General features: G+C 38.4%; 1 protein-coding gene across 1 annotated transcript in view; it reads right to left on the reverse strand.

The window, feature by feature from the left end:
• The window catches only part of CPE (carboxypeptidase E), a 128,223-nt gene extending 109,380 nt beyond the window's left edge, over positions 1–18,843 (reverse strand). Inside the window, exon 1 of the mRNA XM_078148136.1 lies at positions 18,038–18,843. Coding sequence (XP_078004262.1) covers positions 18,038–18,344 — 307 coding nt within the window. The 5' untranslated portion in view covers positions 18,345–18,843. The remainder of the gene's footprint in view (positions 1–18,037) is intronic.
• Positions 18,844–21,076: the final 2,233 nt, after the last annotated feature.

Raw genomic sequence — 21,076 nt, forward strand, 5'->3', positions numbered from 1 at the left:
CCTTCCTGCTTAACCTATCCCACCTCCAATTATCCATCCCTTATCCTTCCATTCTCATTAATCTAAGCACCCTTCTATACATCCCTTTAATCTATTCCCTCACCCTCTTCTCTAAAGATTCCCTCCCTTATTCTCTCCTCCCTCCCTACTCCCTTAGTGTTTTATTTCTTTCTGAATTTAGAAGACTTTCATACTCTTCTAGATATGTATGCATTCTTCCCTCTTGAACATATTAGTGATGAAAGCAGGTTTCCAGAACTACCAGCCCTCCTCCCCCATCTAATTCCTCTGTATCAGTTTTTCCTCTCATACCTTTTTTGTATAATTATTCTTTTTAGCTGTTCCTAAGTGGCTTTACTTTCTAAAATCATATCATACTCAGATCTACCCTAATCTTTCTTACCAACTACCCAATTACTAATAATAATCTTAGGCATATATTTTATATTTCTTCATAAAAAAGGTAAACAGTCTGTCCTTATTAAATTCCTTGCAGTTAGTCTTTGGTGTGTACCTTATATTTCTTTTGGCTCTTACATGTCAAACGTTCTATTAATTTCAGGTTTTTTTTTTTAACAAAGTCATGAAAGTCTGACAATTCATTAAATATCCATTTTTTTTCCACTCAGGATTATGCTTAGCTTTGCTGGGTATGATATTTTCAGCCAGAACCCCAATTCTTACACTCTTCAATATATAGTATTCCAAGATCTTCGGTATTTTAGTGTTGCTGCTGCTAGGTCTTCTGTGATGCTAATTGTGGCACCACTATATTTAAATTGCTTTTTTTTCCTTGTTGATCATAATATTTTATCCTTGAGCTAGGAGTTTCAGTATTTAACTATGATGTTTCTGTGGGTTTCCATTGTAGGATTTTTTTCAGGTGGTGATCAACAGGGGTTTTTTTCTATTTCTACTTTCCCCTCTTGTTCTAATGCTTCAGGACAATTTTCTTTAATTATTTCTTGTATTATTGTATCAAAATTCTTTTTTTGATCATAGCTTTTGGGTAGTCCAATTATTCTTATGTTTTCTCTTCTTGATCTGTTCTCCAGAGCAGTTGTTTTTCTTATGAGATGTTTCACATTGTCTCCTATTTTTTCACTCTTTATATTTTGTTTTATTATTTCTTGATCTCTTATGACTTTGCTGGCTTCCCCTTCCCCAATTCTGATATTCAAGGAGTTGTTTTCCTCCTTAAGATTCTGGATCTCCTTTTTCTAATTGATTCACTTTCTTTTCATAATCTTCTTGTTTTTCTTGGATTGTTCTTTTTTTTTTTTTAGATTTTCCTCAATCTCATTTGATTTTTAAATCTTTTTTAGGTTCTTCTATGAATTCTTTTTAGGCAAGTGACCATTTGACATTATACTTTGAGGTAGAAGGTTTCTGTGCTGCAGTATCCTCCTCTGCAGATGGACCTAGCCTTCTCTATTCCTATAGTAACTTTCTGTGGTTAAATTCTTTCTCTTTTGCCTGAGCATTTTTTTTATTTGTAGCAGCTTATTTTTGGTAATCACCTTTAGCTCTGGGGTATGGGGGATAATGTCTATGGCCTCAAATCCTCCTTCAGTTCTCCCCTCTGGCCTGGAACCAAAACCAAGACCTCCAGCCTCCAGTAAATGCCCACAGCCAGCAACATCCCCACCCCACTGCCTCTGCACTCCCTGGGTGTGTGATGGTTCCTTCTCACCCAGAGCTGGTCTCCACAGCACAGCTGGGTCTGGAATTCTTTGTTAACAGAGGTTCCCTCAATCTGTCCTAGCTCAGGCACCCAACATCCCTCACTGCCCTGGGGATAAAAGTTCCTGTGGCTGGGGCTAAGGCAGTCTCCCAACCCAGCTTATCCTAAGTCTTGCAGCTTGTTGTTTTCAGTGGAACTAGCCTGCAGGTGTTTATTCTTCACAATGACCAAACATCATCCTGATATTTCTCTTCAGATCTTTTCTGATTGTCCCAGGAAGACTGATACTGTTCTGCCCCTACTCATTCATTTTTACTGCTCTATGTTAGCCCCGAGGTGCCATTTTATCTCATTTGTGGGGGAAATCTGGAGAGCTTAGAATTTTCTGACCTACTCCTCCATTTTCCCAGAATCCTCTGGGGCAATATTTTTATTGAAAAAGAAATGAGTGTGCAGTAAGGAGTATGTTAGGTCATTAAAAAATATTATATAATTTTGGGGGGTGGAGCTTAAGAGGGCAGAGTGAAAGCATGACTTGCATGAGCTCTCCCCCAAATCCCTCCAAATACCTGTAAAAAATGGCTCTAAATAAATTCTAAAGCAGCAGAACACACAAAAAGACAGACTTAAGCAAATTTCCAGCCCAAGACAACCTGAATGGTTGATCGGGAAGGTATACTGCATCAGGCTGGAAGAGGAACACAGTTTGCCATGGGTGTGCAGGCCTGGAGCAGGCCTCAGAGGGCCAAACTGCAGGTAGCTGTAGCAGTTTCCAGACTTCTCAACCCACGAACCACAAAGACAACTTAGAAGGTCAGTGGGAAAAATCTGTTTCTGCAGTGAGAGAGAGAACAGAGGTCTCAGCTCCAATACTTGAGCTTGGCCCTAGGGCAGTGGCTGCATATGAGCTTCTGGCCCACAGACTGAGTGGGAATCAAGTGGCTGATCAGAGGGGGATTGCAAGGATCTCTTTGCTGGTGCAGGATTCTCTTGCTTTGCCCGTGCTTGGATCTGGGTCACAGTTCTGGGTGGTGATCCTGGGGTGAGGAGTGGTAGAGTGGTGGAGCATGTAGTGGTGGTGCAAAGAAAATCCTCTTCACAATTCCAAGACGGAAAAGAGTGCTTTTGGTCACTCACAGACCAGAGCACAGGCCAGGAAAGGAGTAAACACCTTGCCCCTTATCATACTACCTTGGAAGTACTGAAAATTTACAGGTCCCTAGAAGTATCTCTGAAAACAGCTGTACAAACCCCCGAAGCTTGGGACAGTACATTCTCCACATTGGAAGCACACCTCTATCTTAACAAAGAGTTTATAACTCAAATAATTGGCTGGGATCATAAGCAAACCTTGCAAAAAGAGTCAGACCATAGAATCTTTTTTTGGTAACAAAGATCAAAACATACAACCAGAAGAAGAAAACAAAGTCAAAACTCCTACATCCAAAGCCTCCAAGAAAAATATGAATCAGTCCCAGGCCTTGAAAAAGCTCAAAAAGGATTTTGAGAAGCAAGTAAGAGAAGTAGAGGAAAAACTGGGAAGAGAAATGAGAGTGATACAAGAAAATCATGAAAAACAAGTCAACAGCTTGCTAAAGGAGACCCAAAAATATACTGAAGAAAATAACGCCTTAAAATATAGCCTAACCCAAATGGCAAAAGAGGTCCAGAAAGCCAATGAGGGGAAGAATGCTCCAAAAAAGCAAAACTGGCCAAATGGAAAAAGAAGTCCAAAAGCTTATTGAAGAAAATACTTCCTTAAAAATTACAATAGAGCAATTGGAAGCTAGTGACTCTATGAGAAATCAAGACACTGTAAAACAAATCCAAAAGAATGAAAAAGTAGAAAACAATGTGAAATATCTCACTGGAAAAACAACTGACCTGGAAAATAGATCCAGGAGAGATAATTTAAAAATTATTAGACTATCTGAAAGCCATGATCAAAATAAGAGCCTAGACATCATCTTTCAAGAAATTATCAAGGAAAACTACCCTGATATTTTAGAACCAGAGGGCAAAATAGAAACGGAAAGAATCCACCAACCTCCTCCTGAAAGAGATCCCCAAAGGAAAACTCCTAGGAATATTGTAGCCAAATGCCAGAGTGCCCAGGTCAAGGAGAAAATATTGCAAGCAGCCAGAAACAATTCAAGTATTGTGGAAACATAATCAGGATAACACAAGATTTAGCAGTTTCTACATTAAGGGACTGCAAGCATGGAATATAATATTCTGGAGGGCAAAGGAGGTAGGATTACAACCAAGAATCACCTACTCAGCAAAACTGAGTATACTCCTTTGGGGAAAAAATGGTCATTCAGTGAAATAAAGGACTTTCGAGCATTCTTGATGAAAAGACCAGAGCTGAATAGAAAATTTGACTTTCAAATATAAGACTCACGTAGAACATGAAGAGGTAAACAGGAAAGAGAAATCATGAGACTTTTTAAGGTTGAACTGTTTACATTCCTGCATGGAAAGATGATATTTGTAACTCATGAGACTTTTGTCAGTATTGGGGTAGTTAGAGGAAAAAATTACATGCACAGATAGATAGATAGATAGATAGATAGATAGATAGATAGATAGACAGATAGATAGATAGAGGGCACAGGGTGAGCTGAAGATGAAGGGGTGATATCTGGAGAATAAAATTATGTGGTAAGAAAAGATTATACTAGGAGAAGGAGAAAGGGAGGGGTAGAATGGGGTAAATTATCTCAAAAAAAACAGAAAAGAAAAGGCTCTTTACAGTGGAGGGGAAACGGGGAAAGGTGAGAGGGAATGGGTGAATCATATTCTCATCAGATTTGGCTTAAGGAAGGAATAACATACACACTCAATTGGTTATGGAAATCTATCTTACCCTACAGGAAAATGGGGGGAAAGGGGACAAGAAAGCAGGGGGATGACAGAAGGGAGGGAAGATTGGGAGAGAGGGTAATTAGAAGCAAAGACTTCTGAGGGGGGACAGTGTCAAAAGAAAGAATAGAATAAATGGGGGGCAGAATAGGATTAAGAGAAATAAGAGTTAGTTTTTCACAACATGACTACTATGGAAGTGTTTTGTATAACTGCACATATATAACCTGTATTGAGTTGCTTGCCTTTTCAATGAGGGTGGGTGGGAAGAGAGGAAGGGAGAAAATTTGGAACCCAAAGTTTAAAAAAAAATGTTTTCACCTGCAACTGGGGAATAAGAAATATAGGAAATGGGGTACAGAAATCTATCCTGCCCTATAGGAAAATAGAAGGGGAAAAGGATAAGAGAAGTGGGGGAGAGACAGAAGGGAGGGCAGACCAGGGGAAGGGGTATTCAGAATGCATACCATCTTGGGGGGTAGGGGCAAGATGGGGTGAAAATTTGGAACTTAAAATCTTGTGGAAACGAATGTTGAAAACTAAAAATAAATAAATTTTTAAAAATACTATATAATTTTCCAAATACAATCCAATCTACTCGCTTCCTCCAATTCAGTCATAGACTCAATTATTATCTAAAATTCTGCACTTAACATGTGTATTAAGAATACCTACAACATAAATAGGATCTAACATAAACAATTTAATATATGTCTGACTTGATGGCCTGCCTATCCAACTATATGTCATAATCTGTACATTGTTTTTTTAATATCAATTTTGTTTTTTCTATGTGGATTACTAGGGTAATCTATTCTGAATAATAGTGGATGTCACTGAAAAGTTCCTGTAATATTCTGGGGTTTTATACAATCAGCCTGATTATCATCCATTAACATAAGCATCTGGAGAACCTCATAATCTGTAGTGAATCCCTCTTCTACCTGGCTCCTGTACAAGATATCAATGATGGTAGTGAACCTTTGGTAAGTATCCATTTCTAAGTCACAAGGGAAACTAGAGATAAATAATTTTGAGATTAATAATCGGATAGTAATTAAGCAAAGTAGATTCTTAATGGATGTCAAATATTTTAAACATTAGTTACTTTAATGACATCCTTACAAAATTTCACTTGTTATGTAAAAATTTCCCAAAAAATAGATATTCATAAAGAATTTTCATAAAAATGTCCATTTTAAATGATCAACATTTTGGCATTTATGAAAAATTCATTTATATAGAAATTCATTCCCAACTGATTGTCAGCTATGAGAATAGGGTATTTATCGTAATACTATATAAGTTCCTTGAGGGCAGAAACTATCTTTTGCCTCTTTTTGTATTCCTAGCACTTAGCACAGTGCCTGGCACACAGTAGGCACTTAATAAATATTTACTGAATTGAACTGAAATGCAGACATGTACCAAATTTATTTGAAACTATGTTTTTGGTTAGTTTTTTATTTAATGTTTTATAGTAATTTGAGTAACATCATATTACAAATGTTTCTGCCCTTCAGAATACTTTTACAAGATTCAACATTCTTATATAAATGATTATAAATATAATGCCTTCTAAAGGTTTTGGCATGCTCAGCAAATAAATAAAGAAATCAGCAATCTTTTGGAGCTGTGAAATTTCAATCCCAACAGTGAGTCAGGCAATTAACATGCAATAGATTTTATAACTATAGCATTCCGAAAGCAGTATCTTGTGATTATGACTTTAGAGCTTTGACGTCTGAAAATATTTGTCAGAAAATAGGTCTCTTATTTTAGTGAATGATGTTTGATGCCTATTTGTTGTTGGTTTGTTTGTTTGTTTGTTTGTTTGTTTGTTTGTTTGTTTTTTAAGTAGGTTTTCAGGACCTAGAGAGTAAGCAGTGACAATGTAGCTGTTAAGGGTATAAGACATCTTGTCCCTTTCTACTCCTTCCTTCCACAGTTCTGTGAAATAGCTATTTTCTTAAATGTTTTTCTAGTTTCCTAATCCCTTTAAAAATAACCTACTTAGGCTACCTCTCCTATTTATATTGTTTCTATTCTTGGTACAAATGCTAATGTTTTTAAGCCAAATTTCCCAAGTGTTATTCCCAGAATAAGACTAAGTCAGCATACAGTAAGCAATCATTGGATAGAGCACTAGGCTTGGAATCAGGAAGACTCATCTTCATGACTTCAAATCTGGCCTCAGACGCTTACTAGTTGTATGACCCTAGGGTCATACAGCAAGTCACTTAACCCTGTTGCCTCAGTTTCCTCATCTATAAAATGAGCTGGAGAAGGAAATGGCAAACCAGTACAGTATCTTTGCCAAGAAAACCCCAAATGGGATCATGAAGAATCAGGCACACCTGAAAAATGACTGAATAACAACAAAAGCTGTTCAGTTGGCTGTGGCATTGGTGTCCTACAAAGAGAGGAGATTTACCTGTTCCTTTGACTTCAAACCATTCATTTTTGCCATGTGCATAAGGTCCTTCCATTCACTGGATGTGTACATGCTTAAAATAGCTGCTCACCCTTGTGGGTATATTGTTGTCATCAAAAATAATTATGGTACACATACAGGCTAATGATTAAAATAATAGCATATTACATTGTTCTGAATATAAATCACCTTTTTCCAAAAACTTGCCTTAAGTGTAACCTATAATCAGTGCTATTTTTCCAATATGTACATTTAGATTTTTTTGAATGAGATCTCATTTTAGGGATATGTCCTTTACTGGGGACTGAAGAAGGGAGGAAAATATCCCCAAACTAGAGACAGCTGGCACAGAGGATAAAGTGCTAGGCTTGGAGTCAAGAAAACCTGGGTTTGAATGTCACCTCAGACCTAGGACCATAGATTTAGAGGTAAGAGGGACCTTAGAGACCATGTAGTACAAATTCCTCATTTTACAGGTAAGGGAACACAGAAAGCTTAAGTGACTTGCTCAGAGTCATAAAGATAGTATGTAAAGCAGAATTTGAACTTAAGTCTTTCTAACTCCAAGTCCAGTGCTTTACATCATCTAACTATCTCTTTTACTGTACAAACTTTATTTTTTTAAGATTAATAATGAGATTAATAGAGGGTAATTAAACAAAGCAGATTTTCAACAAGCATCAAATTATTTCAAATGTTGATCACTTTAATAGTCATCCTTATAAAATTTAATTTAACCTATTGACTGTGGGTTCTTCTGAGCTTCCATATCATAATCTATAAAAATGAAGGTAATAATTACATCTATTTCACAAACTGTAATGGGTTTGATATGAGAATCTAAGTATAGTGATTTGCAAAACTAAAAGCACCATATAAATGTCAAGCTTCCATTATTTCCATCCACATTTTGCTTAGCATTTTTATCATTAAAAATGCTAAAGAGAAGAAATATGTTAAGGGAAATAAATGAGATAACATTTAAAATGCAATATTTAATAAGCCAGTTCACCTCTTTACATAGCCTCCTCCTCAAGGCAGGAAATGTTCTTATTCCTCAGTCTGCACTATTGGCCTGATATAGTTAACATGGATTCCCACGGTGTCAACTTATTCCCTGGGGCCTAATTATTTTGAGAATCTGGCTCACATTTATGGAGTTTCCACAATTTTTTAAGGCAAGTTTCCTTTACTAATTGTTTTTAAATCTGTCCTATGTGAAGTATATTTTAAACAGTCACTTTTAAGCAAAGCACAAAACCCAAGATGAATGGGATCCCACAAGATCCTAATTCCAAAGTGAAGCTGCCAGCTGCCCCACTTTCAGTAATACTCTCTTAGCCCAATACTTAAATGCACAACCTCCTCCTTGAAATGTAAATGTCTCATTTTGAGACTCTGATGTTTGTTCTATTTTTCCCCATAAAAACCATTTTTATGTTGGTTGGCTTGGCAAGTGGGTATGTGGTAACCTCTAAAAGTGCAGGGAATTTTAGGTCTGGAACATTTAGGCATACATTTTGCAGCACTACAGACTTATAACACAGTAAGCAACTGAGGAGTTTTGACAAGAAGGAACTTGAAGACAACATTTCAACAAGTGCAAATAACACTACCCCTAAAAGACAGACTGGCAGACAAAATGAAAATGCTAGACAAACAAGGTATTTGATAAATACTTGCCAAGCTGAACTGAAAACAGATCACCCATGGAAAAACCAAAAACCAACTGTTGATGTGGCCTAAATTTCCTTTGAATCTCTTAAAAAAAAATTCACCAGCCTAGCGCAATCCCTTTATTCTGGTGGCAATGGGAAAGGGGCTTGGAGAATTTTCTTTCACCTGAGGAGTAAGAAAGATAACGCAGTATTCTCAGAAGACAGAGGCCCATTATTGCAGCAGAAATTCTGTCATCCTCAATACCCAAGCTATGGGTTAAATGTTGAGCTCTGGTCTGGAAATAAGGGAAAACTACACATTGGAAATGATTAGTAGGCTTCCCTTTACAAGGAAGGAGAGAGTTTGCCATTTAGGTTAACTTGAGCCATTGTCATCAATAAAACTAGGTAGTTGAGCAGGTTCTTTTTTTTTTTCCTAATCTACTTTTGGGATTGATATTTCTGATTGGCTATCTCCATCGAATAACAAACTACATGGTTATTCAATTCCCCTTCCACATTGAGCTTTAAAACATTGCCTGACTTTATTTTAAAACAGTTTGAACACTAAAGCAAAGATCAGGTTTAGACACATTACAGAAACAATCAGCACAGGCTTATGAAAGAAATGATCAGCATTTGTCAAAAAGCAGATTTCCTGAACCTCAGCCCAAAATATGATTTTAAACAATGATGCTTTTAGCCCTCTCCAGTGAAGTTACAGCCATCTGGTTTCTGTGAATAACAATTTCATTCACAAGGGCTAGAAAATCCACAGGTGTGAATTATTATTATTATTTTGCACTAAGTCAGAACTTTGCTCACAAGGTACTTTGTCATCATTGAACAGTCTGTTCTAGATGACAGACAACACTAGCATTATATATTTGAGTCCATCAAGAATGGCTAATTTGGGGCTGTTGGAGAAGTAGGGAGCATAAACTGGCTCATAAACCATAATTTACCAAAGATAGCTGGGAGCTGGATCCCTCAGGAAACACCACATCCTGAATCTGGAGAGAAGAAAAAATACCAAAAGGGCAATGAGCTCACAGTGATTTCAGTAATTATGGGAAAAAGCACTAGAGGCAAGCATGTTCTAAAGTTAGATTAGTCATTTCAAACACCAGTTAGTTCTTGGCTAACCCTCCTCACAGAAGGGATTTTTCAAGTGCACAAATCTGATAATATGTTGAAATCAGCAAGAAAAAGAAAAAAGAATCAGATGTGATTCCTTCAATACTAAGAAAATACACATGACCTAGGACAACAACTGTGTTCAAATTTCCCAAAACTGTACTAAATTAATCTCTATTGGTTATTTTTAAGTTTTTTAATCACACAAATAAGATCATATAAGTATTAACACATAGGATCACAGATCTGGAGCTAAAAAACGTTATATATCATGTGTAAAACAATACTTCCTTCACTTTAGATGAGACTAAGGAATTTGCCCAAGGTCACACAGATAGAGCAAGAATTTGAACTCAGACCCCCTGACTACAAACCCATGCTTTTTCCCAACACAACACGTCCTTGAAATTTATAAAATGCCTGTATCAGAATACAAACACAAAGGCCAGCCCTAAACCCTATGAGGAAAGAAGTCTCAGTCTTACAAAATGGGGCTGTCAGAATGGTTCTGCCAATATAGACAGCATGATACATTTGGCAGATTTATCCATCAAGTACAAGTTAATGCATATATACATATGTATCATGTGTCTGTTTCATATGCCTGATCATTTTTCATGGCTCTTTCTGTGCATGTTTTTCTGTCTCTGTTTCTCTGTGTGTCTCTCTCATTCCCTCCCTCTTTGTGTGTGTGTACACATACATATATATGCATATATGTAAAAAAAGATAGAGATAAGAATGAAACAAGAATATATATTTAATATATTACAGTACATGTGAACCCATGAAAAATGAGCAGTTTCATTCCTTCCCAGTCTTTTTCAGAATTCTGGCATACAGTAAGAGTCTGTCTTTAATCTGATTTTATCTTTATGATAAATGAGGAAGTGGGGGTGAAGGGACAGTTTGCCTGCATATTCTAAATGCTTCAAGAAATTGATAAGACGATCAAGTCAATGTTAAGCCAAGACAAAGATATCATTTGTTTTAGTTGTAGAAAGGAGCTGAGCTACAGGGCCATCCTCCTTAAAGAAAAGATGAACTTTCTCACTGTTTTCACTGCTCTCCCTGATCACTGTACAATGGAATGCCAAGCCCAGGCCTGGAAGCATTTACAAAGTGGAGCAAAATAGAAATATACTGAAACCTATCATTTTCCAAGATACTAGAAAAAGCAAGCAGCAAAAGTGGTTTCCTTGAAACCCCCTCCCACCCCAATCAGGCTTTTTCGTTTAACATATGACTACTGAAAGAAAATATTGAGGAGGGGTGATACAAACAGATAATATGGAAATAAAGACAGCCAGTGTGAGATTAATTGGAAAGTAAAAATACAAATTGTATAGACTATCTAATAATATGAAGATGTAAGAAATTTCCACAAGATTAATTGACTTCCTTGAAAAAGGTTCATAGGATCTCAGATTTCACGCCAGAAGGGACCTTACAAGTCTGAATACAACACCTCTACTTTACAGATGAAGAAATTGAGGCCCAGAAAGGTATAAAAGTTAAAAAGGTGGTAAGTGATAGAGATAGAATTCAAACTTGGGTCCTCTAAAGTTAGTGCCTGTCTCACCATACAGTACTACATTGTGTCTCTTATTCACCATTGAAAGTTAAAATAAGAAGTGAGACTTAAAGCACAATATTGTTGTTAAATATTTGAGTACAACAAAAGAATAAGCCCAATTCTCCATTTTTTTAAACTTAAGGTGGATTTTTAAATTTTTCTAATACTATTTTATTTTTTTCCAATTACATGTAAAGACAATTTTTAATATTTTTAAATAAAATGTTGAGTTCCAAGTTTTCGCCCTCCTTCCTTCCCTCTCCCTTCCCTAAGGTGGTAAGCAATTTGTCAATTCTCTATTTCAAAAATTTTCAATTAATGAATCTAGGTTCATCAACTTTTTACAACCATAATTTGTCTAATACTTTTTACCTTTCCACATGTTTTCACATACATTATCAAATCCTGTTTTTGCTATTTGCTGCCTCTATGACCATAAGCAAGTGATTAAGCCTCTCTGAGGCTTCAGTTTCATCATGACTGTAGTGATCTATAAAGTACTTGAGATCTAGGACTTTCATTTTTGCCTTTGTTTTCCTCAGTATCTGGTGTCATGTACCTTGCCTCTAGCAGGTACTTAATAAATGTGCCTTGAATTCAATGAAATAGGGAAAAGAAAATTTGTAGAACTTATTGTTGTAAGGTTTCAAATAAAGTAGGTCTTATAAATGTCATATAAATTTCAGCTATTATCCTGTCTAATGTCCTTTATTCACAAATGAGGAACTCGGTCTACAAGACAAACAGGATTTTTTAGAAAAGGTCAGTTTCCAGGTAGGGTTGTTTAAGATAGATATATACATATATATATATATATATATATATATATATATATATCTCAGCAGATAAGTATAAATATTCAATTAAATTGAAGCAAAGCCAAAACACAAGCTTTGGATAGACCCAAAACAAGACCCAAGTGAGCATTTCTGTTTTGCATGGACCCAAGCATTCCTTGAATCAGTCTCTAGCTTCCCTAGAGGATTTCTGAGGTCAGCCTGACCTCTATAGTAAACTTTGGTTAGACAATTTAAAGCTAAGTTTAAACAATGTTAACAAATAATAAAAATGATAAAGTCTTTTCCCCACAACCAACTTGCCAGATTCTTCTTAGCAAAACAAAAACTTATCTTCGCAATTGGAAAGTTAGTAAATTACAGTTATGACCCATTAAGAAGCTGCAAATCTCAACAGATAAGAAGAGAGGGCCATCTAAATGGTCAAAATAGCCACTTACTTTTTTTTCTATTTTATGGTCTCCTTTGCCTGCGAAGTTTCATCACAACATTCAACAAATGCAAACTAGAATTCATCTACTTCAAAATTTAACAGATTGGGGGGGGGAGCAAGTCCAACAAACAATTCTAGCATTTTAGATGCATCATCTATCCTCTAAAGAACTTTTTTTAAATGACAATCAAGCTGTGTACCAGACTTGTTTCTCAAAAGCAGTCTGAGATCCTGTAAGAGAATTCAGCATTCAGACAAACTAAGCTTGATTCATATTTAACCTTGGGAGACAGAGTAACATAAGGATAATTTTCCATTGTTTAATTAATTTTAAGAATACTGCATGGGGGGTGTGTGTGTGTGTGTGTGTGTGTGTGTGTGTGTGTGTGTGTGTGCGCGCGCGCGCACGCGCGCTCCTGCATGCTCTGGTGAGCATGAATAGATACCTAAGTACATATATGTTGGCACATGTAAGTTGTACAAGAAGGGTACATCCAAAAGAAAGGAAAACATGGAAACTTTCATAGTTGGCATGTTTCATGCCTAACAGAAGTAAGAAAAAGCCAGCTAGGAATTCAGCTAAATACTAAGAAATAAACCCTGCCCTTTGGCCTTCTTTCCAGTTCTACAATGGACCACCACCAACTCCCAAACTCTGAGACATTTAAGTGGCTGACTCAGTATCATGTCCCTTTCTTGGTGTCAGGATATAGGACCTAGAGCCACTATGACTTTTAGCTGTTGCCACCTCAGCAAGTAGCCTTCTGTAATTCACTTGTCTCCATCTAATTTACTACTGTTTTCCTTTCTTAAAAAATATTTATTTATAAATTAATTTAATTTTTAATTTTATTAAAAATGCAATTTAAGATCCACATTCCCTCCCTCTTCCCCACCCCAAACTAAGAAAGCAAGTCAAACAAAATCACTGTTACAAATATGTAAGCAAAATTAATTCCCATATTGACTTTATCTAAAAGAATATGTATCTCAATCTGTACTCTGAATCCATTACTCCTCTATCAGGTTAATAGCTTGTGTCTTCTGGATTTGTGGTTTCTCATTGTGTTGATTACAACACAAGTCTTCCGAAATTGTTTGTCTTCCTAATATTCCCATGATCACATAAATTATTCTAGTTCTGCTCACCTCACTCTGCATCAGATCATACAAGTATTCCCAAGTTTCTCTGCAGCCATCCCCTTCATCATTTCTTACAGCAAAATAGTCTTTCATCACATGCATCTATCAGAACTTGTTCAGCCATTCCCCAATTCACAGGCACTCTCAGAAGTTCAAATTCTTTGCCACCACAAAAATAAGCAGCTCTAAATATTTTTGTATGCATTGCTCTTTTTATTCTTCCTCTGAAAACTGCCTATTTGTATTCTTTGACCATATACCAACTGGAGAATTAGCCCTGTTTTCCCATGACTGCAAAGCTGGTGGTCTTTACATGAAGTTAAGTCAACAAGCATTACTAAGTACCTACTAGGTTCCAAGCACTGCGTTAGGCCCTGCTGATGATCCCAACACTGTGCCTCCAAATCTGTCATCAAGCAAGTATCCACAGGTAAATATGGTTCAGAATATAAGTTCCCTGAGAGTAGGGATTATTTTATTCTTTGTAATTGTATCCCCAGTGCCTGACACATAATAGGGGCTTAATATAGGCTTGTTGACTGATTATATGATTTTCCTCCCTATTTCATTCAGCATCCACCATAATACAAGCAACTCTACATTCTCAGAGGCTATGCCAGGGAAGCACAAGCCATGAGAGGTTCTGCAGTCTGTAAACACTTCAAACACAGGCCCAGTAATGGACTACAGTGAAAGGACAAGCTAGAATTCAGAGATACTCATAACCAGATGGTTAGCTACCAATTGATGAATTTTTAGAGCCACAATGACTATGGGGTCTCTCTATTTCACCAGGGGAAGAAGTACAACAGCCACTCACGGTCTAATCCTAATGCTTATGTGTAAGAATGATTTAGTCTCTTCTGTTTATCTGATCCTGACTGGTTCCCTCCTCCTTAGCCTGGTGGGTCCTCCACTCCAAGGAACTAACTACATTAGTGTTGAACTTCATGTGAATACCCAAAGTTAGCCCTACTACTCAGACATACACCAGCGTCAACTTCCCCTAGTAACAAAGACCACAGACGTGGGCAACTATGGCCAGCTTCAAGTCGAATCTTTTCAATCTGGGATTCAAGGCCCTGAATACTATGTTCCTTATTATAATATACCATTATCCATCCTTTATGGTTCAGATGAAGTCATGAATCCCAGGTAAATCTTCTAATGACTCTACCCCAAATTCAATTTCTCTCTTCTCTGAAGTCCCATGGCTGTTACCGACTCTACTATTTTAAATTTACCATATATTTCATGTGTCTTCAATAAGATTATAAATATTCTTTGTGGGGGGTAAACACTATACACTCTTTTTGCATTTCCTATAGCACCTATTATAGTGCTTTGTAAACAGCAGGAGCTCTAAATGTCATTTTCTTTTAGGAGGAACAGAATGGTACAACGGAATGAGCAATAAGTTTGGAGCGTAAGGAGCTCGGTTCAAACCCGGTCTCTGATGTTCAATACGTGTGTGACTGGCATCTGTAAGCTTTAGTTTATCTCTAAAATGAAGGAATTGTACTGAATGGTCTTTAAGGGTCCTTCCAAACCTAGACCTATGATGCTACAAGATTGTGTCTTGCTTAAATGATAGCTGCCATTTACAGAGCCCTTTGCAGTTTATACATGTGATTGAATTTGATCCTTATCCCCATTTTACAGCTAAGAAAACTGAGGCTCAGACAGATTAAGTGATTTGAGTAAGGTCATACAGAAGTAAGAAGTCTGGGAACAGAGTTTAGGCCTTCTGACTCCTGGTCCAAAGCTCTTTCCATGAGACCACAGCTTTTGTGATAGTCAGGTGTGTGGTCAAGATGCCACCAAAATGCATATTGCTGGGTAAAGTATTTTTTTTAATTGAACATTTCAATTACTGCTTCACATAGTAGGATAGAGATGTTGCTTTCACATTTCCCAAAATAACTGGGAAATAACCTTAAAATGCTTTAATTTAGAAGGGCTCTCAAAGATATTTTGCAGTAGCCCAGTATAAACATTCTTCCTTTAACAGAAACTCTGAAAAGTTCAAGCAGAGGAGGAATGCTGTGGAAACACTCAGTAGTTGACACATCAAACTTAACCTATTTAAGCCCCTTATAAAAGACTGAATTGAAATGGGGGGGGGAGTCTACAGGATGTTTCATAATAAAAGCAGGATGGGTCATTTTTTATTGGTCTCTTTTATTGGTCCACATTTAAGCCAGACAAAAGAGCCTTGTAATAGCCTTGAACTAAGATCCCCCTTCATTTAGTCTTAAATTTGACAGTATACAGCACATGGTCTAAACATGAGAATTATGTGTTGAACATAGGAAGAGTTTAACTTCTGGGTTTCACATATACTCAATTACTGAAACATTTCAATGTGGGAGTGGGAAAGGCTCCCTCCCATTTACAAATTTTCCTTTATATGGTAATAAAAGAATGAAAGAAAAGTCCAATACTACAATATATACTAAAATAAAATCTTCTAATTTACTGTAGATTAATGGTATCTGGGTCATGGTTTAAAGACTATACAAATAAACACAGAAGCATCTTTCCAATGTCATCATTTTAAGGTGTATAAAAGTTCCCTAATGTGAGAATCACTGGGACATTTCCCCTTAATGCAGAAAGAAAAAAAGATTGCTTTGTTATATTCTGAGAATGCTTTTCCCATTTTATAAAATAGTACTTGCCTGCCTATTAGAGAATATTATGTCGGCTTTCTAAAAGTTTATTAAATCTGATGGATTAGAAGAATGCAAACCTCTAAATAGTATTTTAAAGATATAGTCTATACATCCCATATATTAAGCAGTACTTTACAGATCAAAATGGCTCCAATCACTACCACACATTTTAAATACTTTCCCAAATAAGCGTCTATTCCATTTCATAACAAAATGATTCTGATATTATGATAAATTCTCTATCTTATTTTTGCTTATTTCCTTTGCTTTACAAGATTTTATATTTTACATCAATATTACCAGATCTCATTTTTTCAACACTGTAATTACTGCCAGAAAACAGTAGGCCTGAGGTAATGGATAATTTCCAAAGGTCAGAAGAACAGTAAGACTAGCTTCAAGAACACTTGAATAGGACCTCTTCATTAATCCACCAAGTTCATCAAAAGCAAAAGTGTCTTTTTTTCAAACCTCAGATGATGCAAGAGAGAAACATATGGAAAGCATCAGTTGTAACAGCAACCTCATCACAAATGAGTCTTCTCCAGTGCCTTCATTCAGCGCAAGGAATAAATGTTAGGTTGTTCTTTTTTGCGGGGGGAAATAACCATGTGCAGTTCCCTAAAGTTAATTAAAGTACCTATCAAAGGCCACTGTTCAATCTTTGGACAGGAACCCATTTTCCCCCCACGTACAACATCCACCCTGCCTATCTCACAAGTCATCTCCTAGCATTCATTGAGAGGACTTGGATGTAAAATGCATAGACACAGACACAGCTACATATAACCCAGGTTATTTACTTTTTAAGACAGTGGCTCTATGTAAAAACTAGATGTGTTGTGATAAAGGGTCCCTTTTTTTCCCTTATTTGCCATAGCCCCCACTGTACCATCCTCTCTCTATCTTTCATAGGAGCACAAAATCCATATGCCCTAGAAATGACAATGTATAAGAGAAAGCGCGATTCTTCCCCCTCCCTCCCCTTCTTCCTTACTCTATCTCGTTACAGTTGAGGGTTAATCTTTCAGACTCTACTCAGATTTACTCAAAAGGGGGGAGGGGGAGGGGAGAGGACAGCCGTATAGGTGAGCTCCATTGGAACACTGGTGATGCTGATATAGACATAAATATAGATATAGACAGACACACACACGTATGTATGTATGTATATATCTTGCATGGACAATTGTTTTGCATGCTGTCTCCCCCATCAGAATTTAAGCTCCTGGGGTCTGGGACCGCGGTTTTGCTTATTTGCTTTTGTGTTTTTGTTTTTGTTTTTTTCCTTTCCTGTTATCCCCAGCTCTAAACGCTTAATAAACGGACGCCTGGCGCTCCACATCTGGAGCTTGGCCGGGCAGTGTTTCATCATCCCCCTCCCCTCCTTCAGTACCCTGTACCAAGCAGTCGGCCACAGCACTATTTCCTACCCCTCACCCCTGAGCCCTCCAGGCATTCTTGGGTGGGCAGCTCCCCACTGAGCACCTTTCACACACCTCCCCTCCCTGGTCCCTTCGTGAAAGACAGGGAGTCCCCTAGGTCCCAGAGAAATGGCTGTGAAGTGGGGTGGGGGTTAAGGGGAAGGACGAAAGCAGGAGAGAAGAGGAGGGACAGGAAGGGCAGCACCCCTACCAGGCTCGTGCTCCCCGGGGTTGTCGGACAGCTCGATCACCAGCAGCTCTCGGCCCTCGAAGCTTCGCCCGACCGTGTAGATCCTGCTGACTGACGGGCACTGAAGCCACACGGACACCAGCGCCTCCCGCAGCTCCGGGTAGCGGTGGTACTCGAAAGAGATGCCGTCCTCCTGGTGCAGCCGCCGCCGGCGCCGCATCCCCGCCGCCCCGGGCTCTCCGTCTGCGGCCGCCGAGCCCAGCAGCCAGGCGCAGGCAGTGAGCGCGGCGCCCAGTGCCAGCAGCGTACAGCCACCCCTCACGCCCATCACTCGACTCCCCGAGGATACCGACTAGCCTACAGCTGCCTAGTGCCCCGCGCCCCTCGCCCAACGCTCCACTGGGCTGCAGATGCTGTGCCCAGCTGCGCTCCGGCTCCGCGACGTTCCTGTTCCAAAGCGTACTCTTTTGTCTCCCTCCCTCTCTCTACTTCTCCCCTCCTCCCTGCGCCTGCCTTGCTTTCGGCTCTCCCCAGCTTGGCTGGGCTTTTTTGTTTTTTGTTTTCAAAAACTGGCCGGCTGTGCCCCCCAGCCAAGCAGAGCCCTCTCTTCTCACCTTCCCCAGTTGAGTGTCAGCCCCCAGAGCTGGGTCCACCCAGAAGAAGGAGGCGAGCCAGATGCTCTGCAGGCTACACTACTCGGTGCCGCGCCAAGGGGAGACTCAGGAGATACCATTGCGGGCGGGTGAGAGTAGAGCGGGGAGGGGGAAAGGGGAGGGGGGAAGGGGAGAGTGAAAGAAGCAGACACGCAGGCACAGGTTGGGAGGGACGTGGAGAATGGGTCTTCTAGGCTAGAGGGTGTAAGAGCGTGCGTGTGTGCCTCTGCCTTTGTTGACTCAGACCCACGTCAAAAGCCAAATGCCGCAGAATCCCAAGTGAACAAACTGATGGGGTTGGGGAGGCGCAGTTCTTAAATTCAGGGTTTGGGAACCCTGATATCTTGAGATACGACCAAGAGGACCTTAATATTGCACTGAGAAGGTAAGGAAGATTCTTGAAGTTATTTTGAGTACCTTTTAAAGTTAGCTCCATCCTGACCCACACAGGTTTCAATCTTGATGGACCAGCAATGACTGAATATTCCAGAAAGAGAGGCACAGAAAGGAATTTGAAGATGGCATTATCTTTGTATTTATGTATTATTAGTTTCTTCGTGCCACTTTATCGAAGGCAGCATTATTTTAACCGACAGCACACACACCAATCGTCTGAAAGAGTCCGGGAGGTCCTTCTGGACTTAGACAAAGGCTTTATTTAACCCAATGCCAAACTAAATCCTGTTTTGAAAATAAAACTCTGATAGCACTAAATGAACCTTCACTTGGCTTTATAAAAGGTAGTGCTAAAACAGTAAAATTTCTTTTAAATATCTAAGCACTACATATTTTTACATAATTTATATTGATTGAATAATTACTAGTTGAAACTATTTTTTAGATGTGTTGTCTGGCAGAGTGTAGAACTGGAAACCCAATGGATTGAAACAGTTTCAAGAAAGGGAATAGGGACTAAACTTCTGATTTCAATGGCATAGGAAACTCCCTGCACCAATGTAGGTTAGCACCTTCTCTGCAATTTAGAGACTTAAAGATTTGGTGAGAGCAGAGGAGAGGGAAGAAAAAACAGCAGTAGTTGGAATTGAAGTCAAATCCTCTGAATCCAAATTCAGTACTTGTTTCATGTTCATATAGCAATTTCCAGTTTACGAAGCACTTTCCATAAACAACCTTGTCAGTTAAATAGTTTCTCTCGGGGCAGCTAGGTGGTGCAGCGGATAGAGCACTGGCCCTGGATTCAGGAGGACCTGAGTTCAAATTTGGCCTCAGACACATAACACTTACTAGCTGTGTGACCCTGGGCAAGTCACTTAACCCTATTGCCTAGCCCAAAAAGAAAAAGAAAAGAAACGTTAAAATAGTTTCTCTCTCTCTCTCTCCTTCTCTCCCCCTCCCTCTTTCTCCCCCTTCTCTCTCTCTCTCTGAAGTAACTTCAAACTCTATAATCAAATAAGATAGTGCATACAAAGTGTTTTGTGAAAATTGAAAGCATACATAAATGCCTGTTATTTTTTTTTAATGATGAGGATACTGAGATTTTCATCTCCCTTTTAGAGAATAGGATTGAGAAAAGTGTGGTACTTGCCCACTGTAAGACAGCTAGTAAGTGATGGAGTCAGAAGTCAGAGACAAAGTCTTCTAAGTCTAAATCTAGTGCTCTTTCTTCTAAACCACATTGCATTTTTTCAAGCTAAATGTAGACACTTCCCCCTCCATCTTGTTATTACACTGCATAGCTTGTGTGCATCACAGTGAATAAGATTTTTTTCACTTGGAAAAACATCAAAATATTTCAATGATGTCATTGAACCTAAAAAAGAAATTTTGAAAAATTTCCCCTGTGGTGCTACCAGAGAGATCTGGCTACAAACTCATTTAACTCTCTTATTACTGAAGGTGGTCTGGATTTCTTTTCTTTTTTCAGATGTAGGGAATATGTTGGCATAACAGAGACATGCCACTTCAAATGGACTTGGATCTGGATGTACCACTTGTCAGTGTGGCCCCAGCTATGTATTTTCCACTATGAAAGGTCTGTATTTGCCTACATAGTCCAAAAGTTTTAAACCAAAGCTATAATTATATTTCTAAAATCGGACCAAGCCCAGCAATCTCTGAGCACACTGAGAAAAGAAACAGATTAGTTGAAACCAAAGGCTTCAGAAGTGGAAAGTTAACAGTTTCATGTCAGTAACCTAAAGTAGCCCTATTCATTTTGGGAGTAGGTGAGGTGGATAAGCAGTAACATATATAAGAAACATTGTTTATGGTTCTTTGATGTTCATTTCTGAGGTGGCAGTCTACTTTAACAAGTCATGCTTTTCTATTCCTCTCCAAACATACATTGTATGGGACTTCTAAAATTGACTTTAGAGTTTTCTTTTAATCCTTGTTCATTAAGTTTGACATAGCTTGTTAAATAACACTATCTATGCCATATACACCA

Source organism: Phascolarctos cinereus, unplaced genomic scaffold, assembly GCF_003287225.1.
Source record: "Phascolarctos cinereus isolate Bilbo 61053 unplaced genomic scaffold, phaCin_HiC Scaffold_9;HRSCAF=440, whole genome shotgun sequence".
NCBI classification, from domain to species: Eukaryota; Metazoa; Chordata; class Mammalia; order Diprotodontia; family Phascolarctidae; genus Phascolarctos; species Phascolarctos cinereus.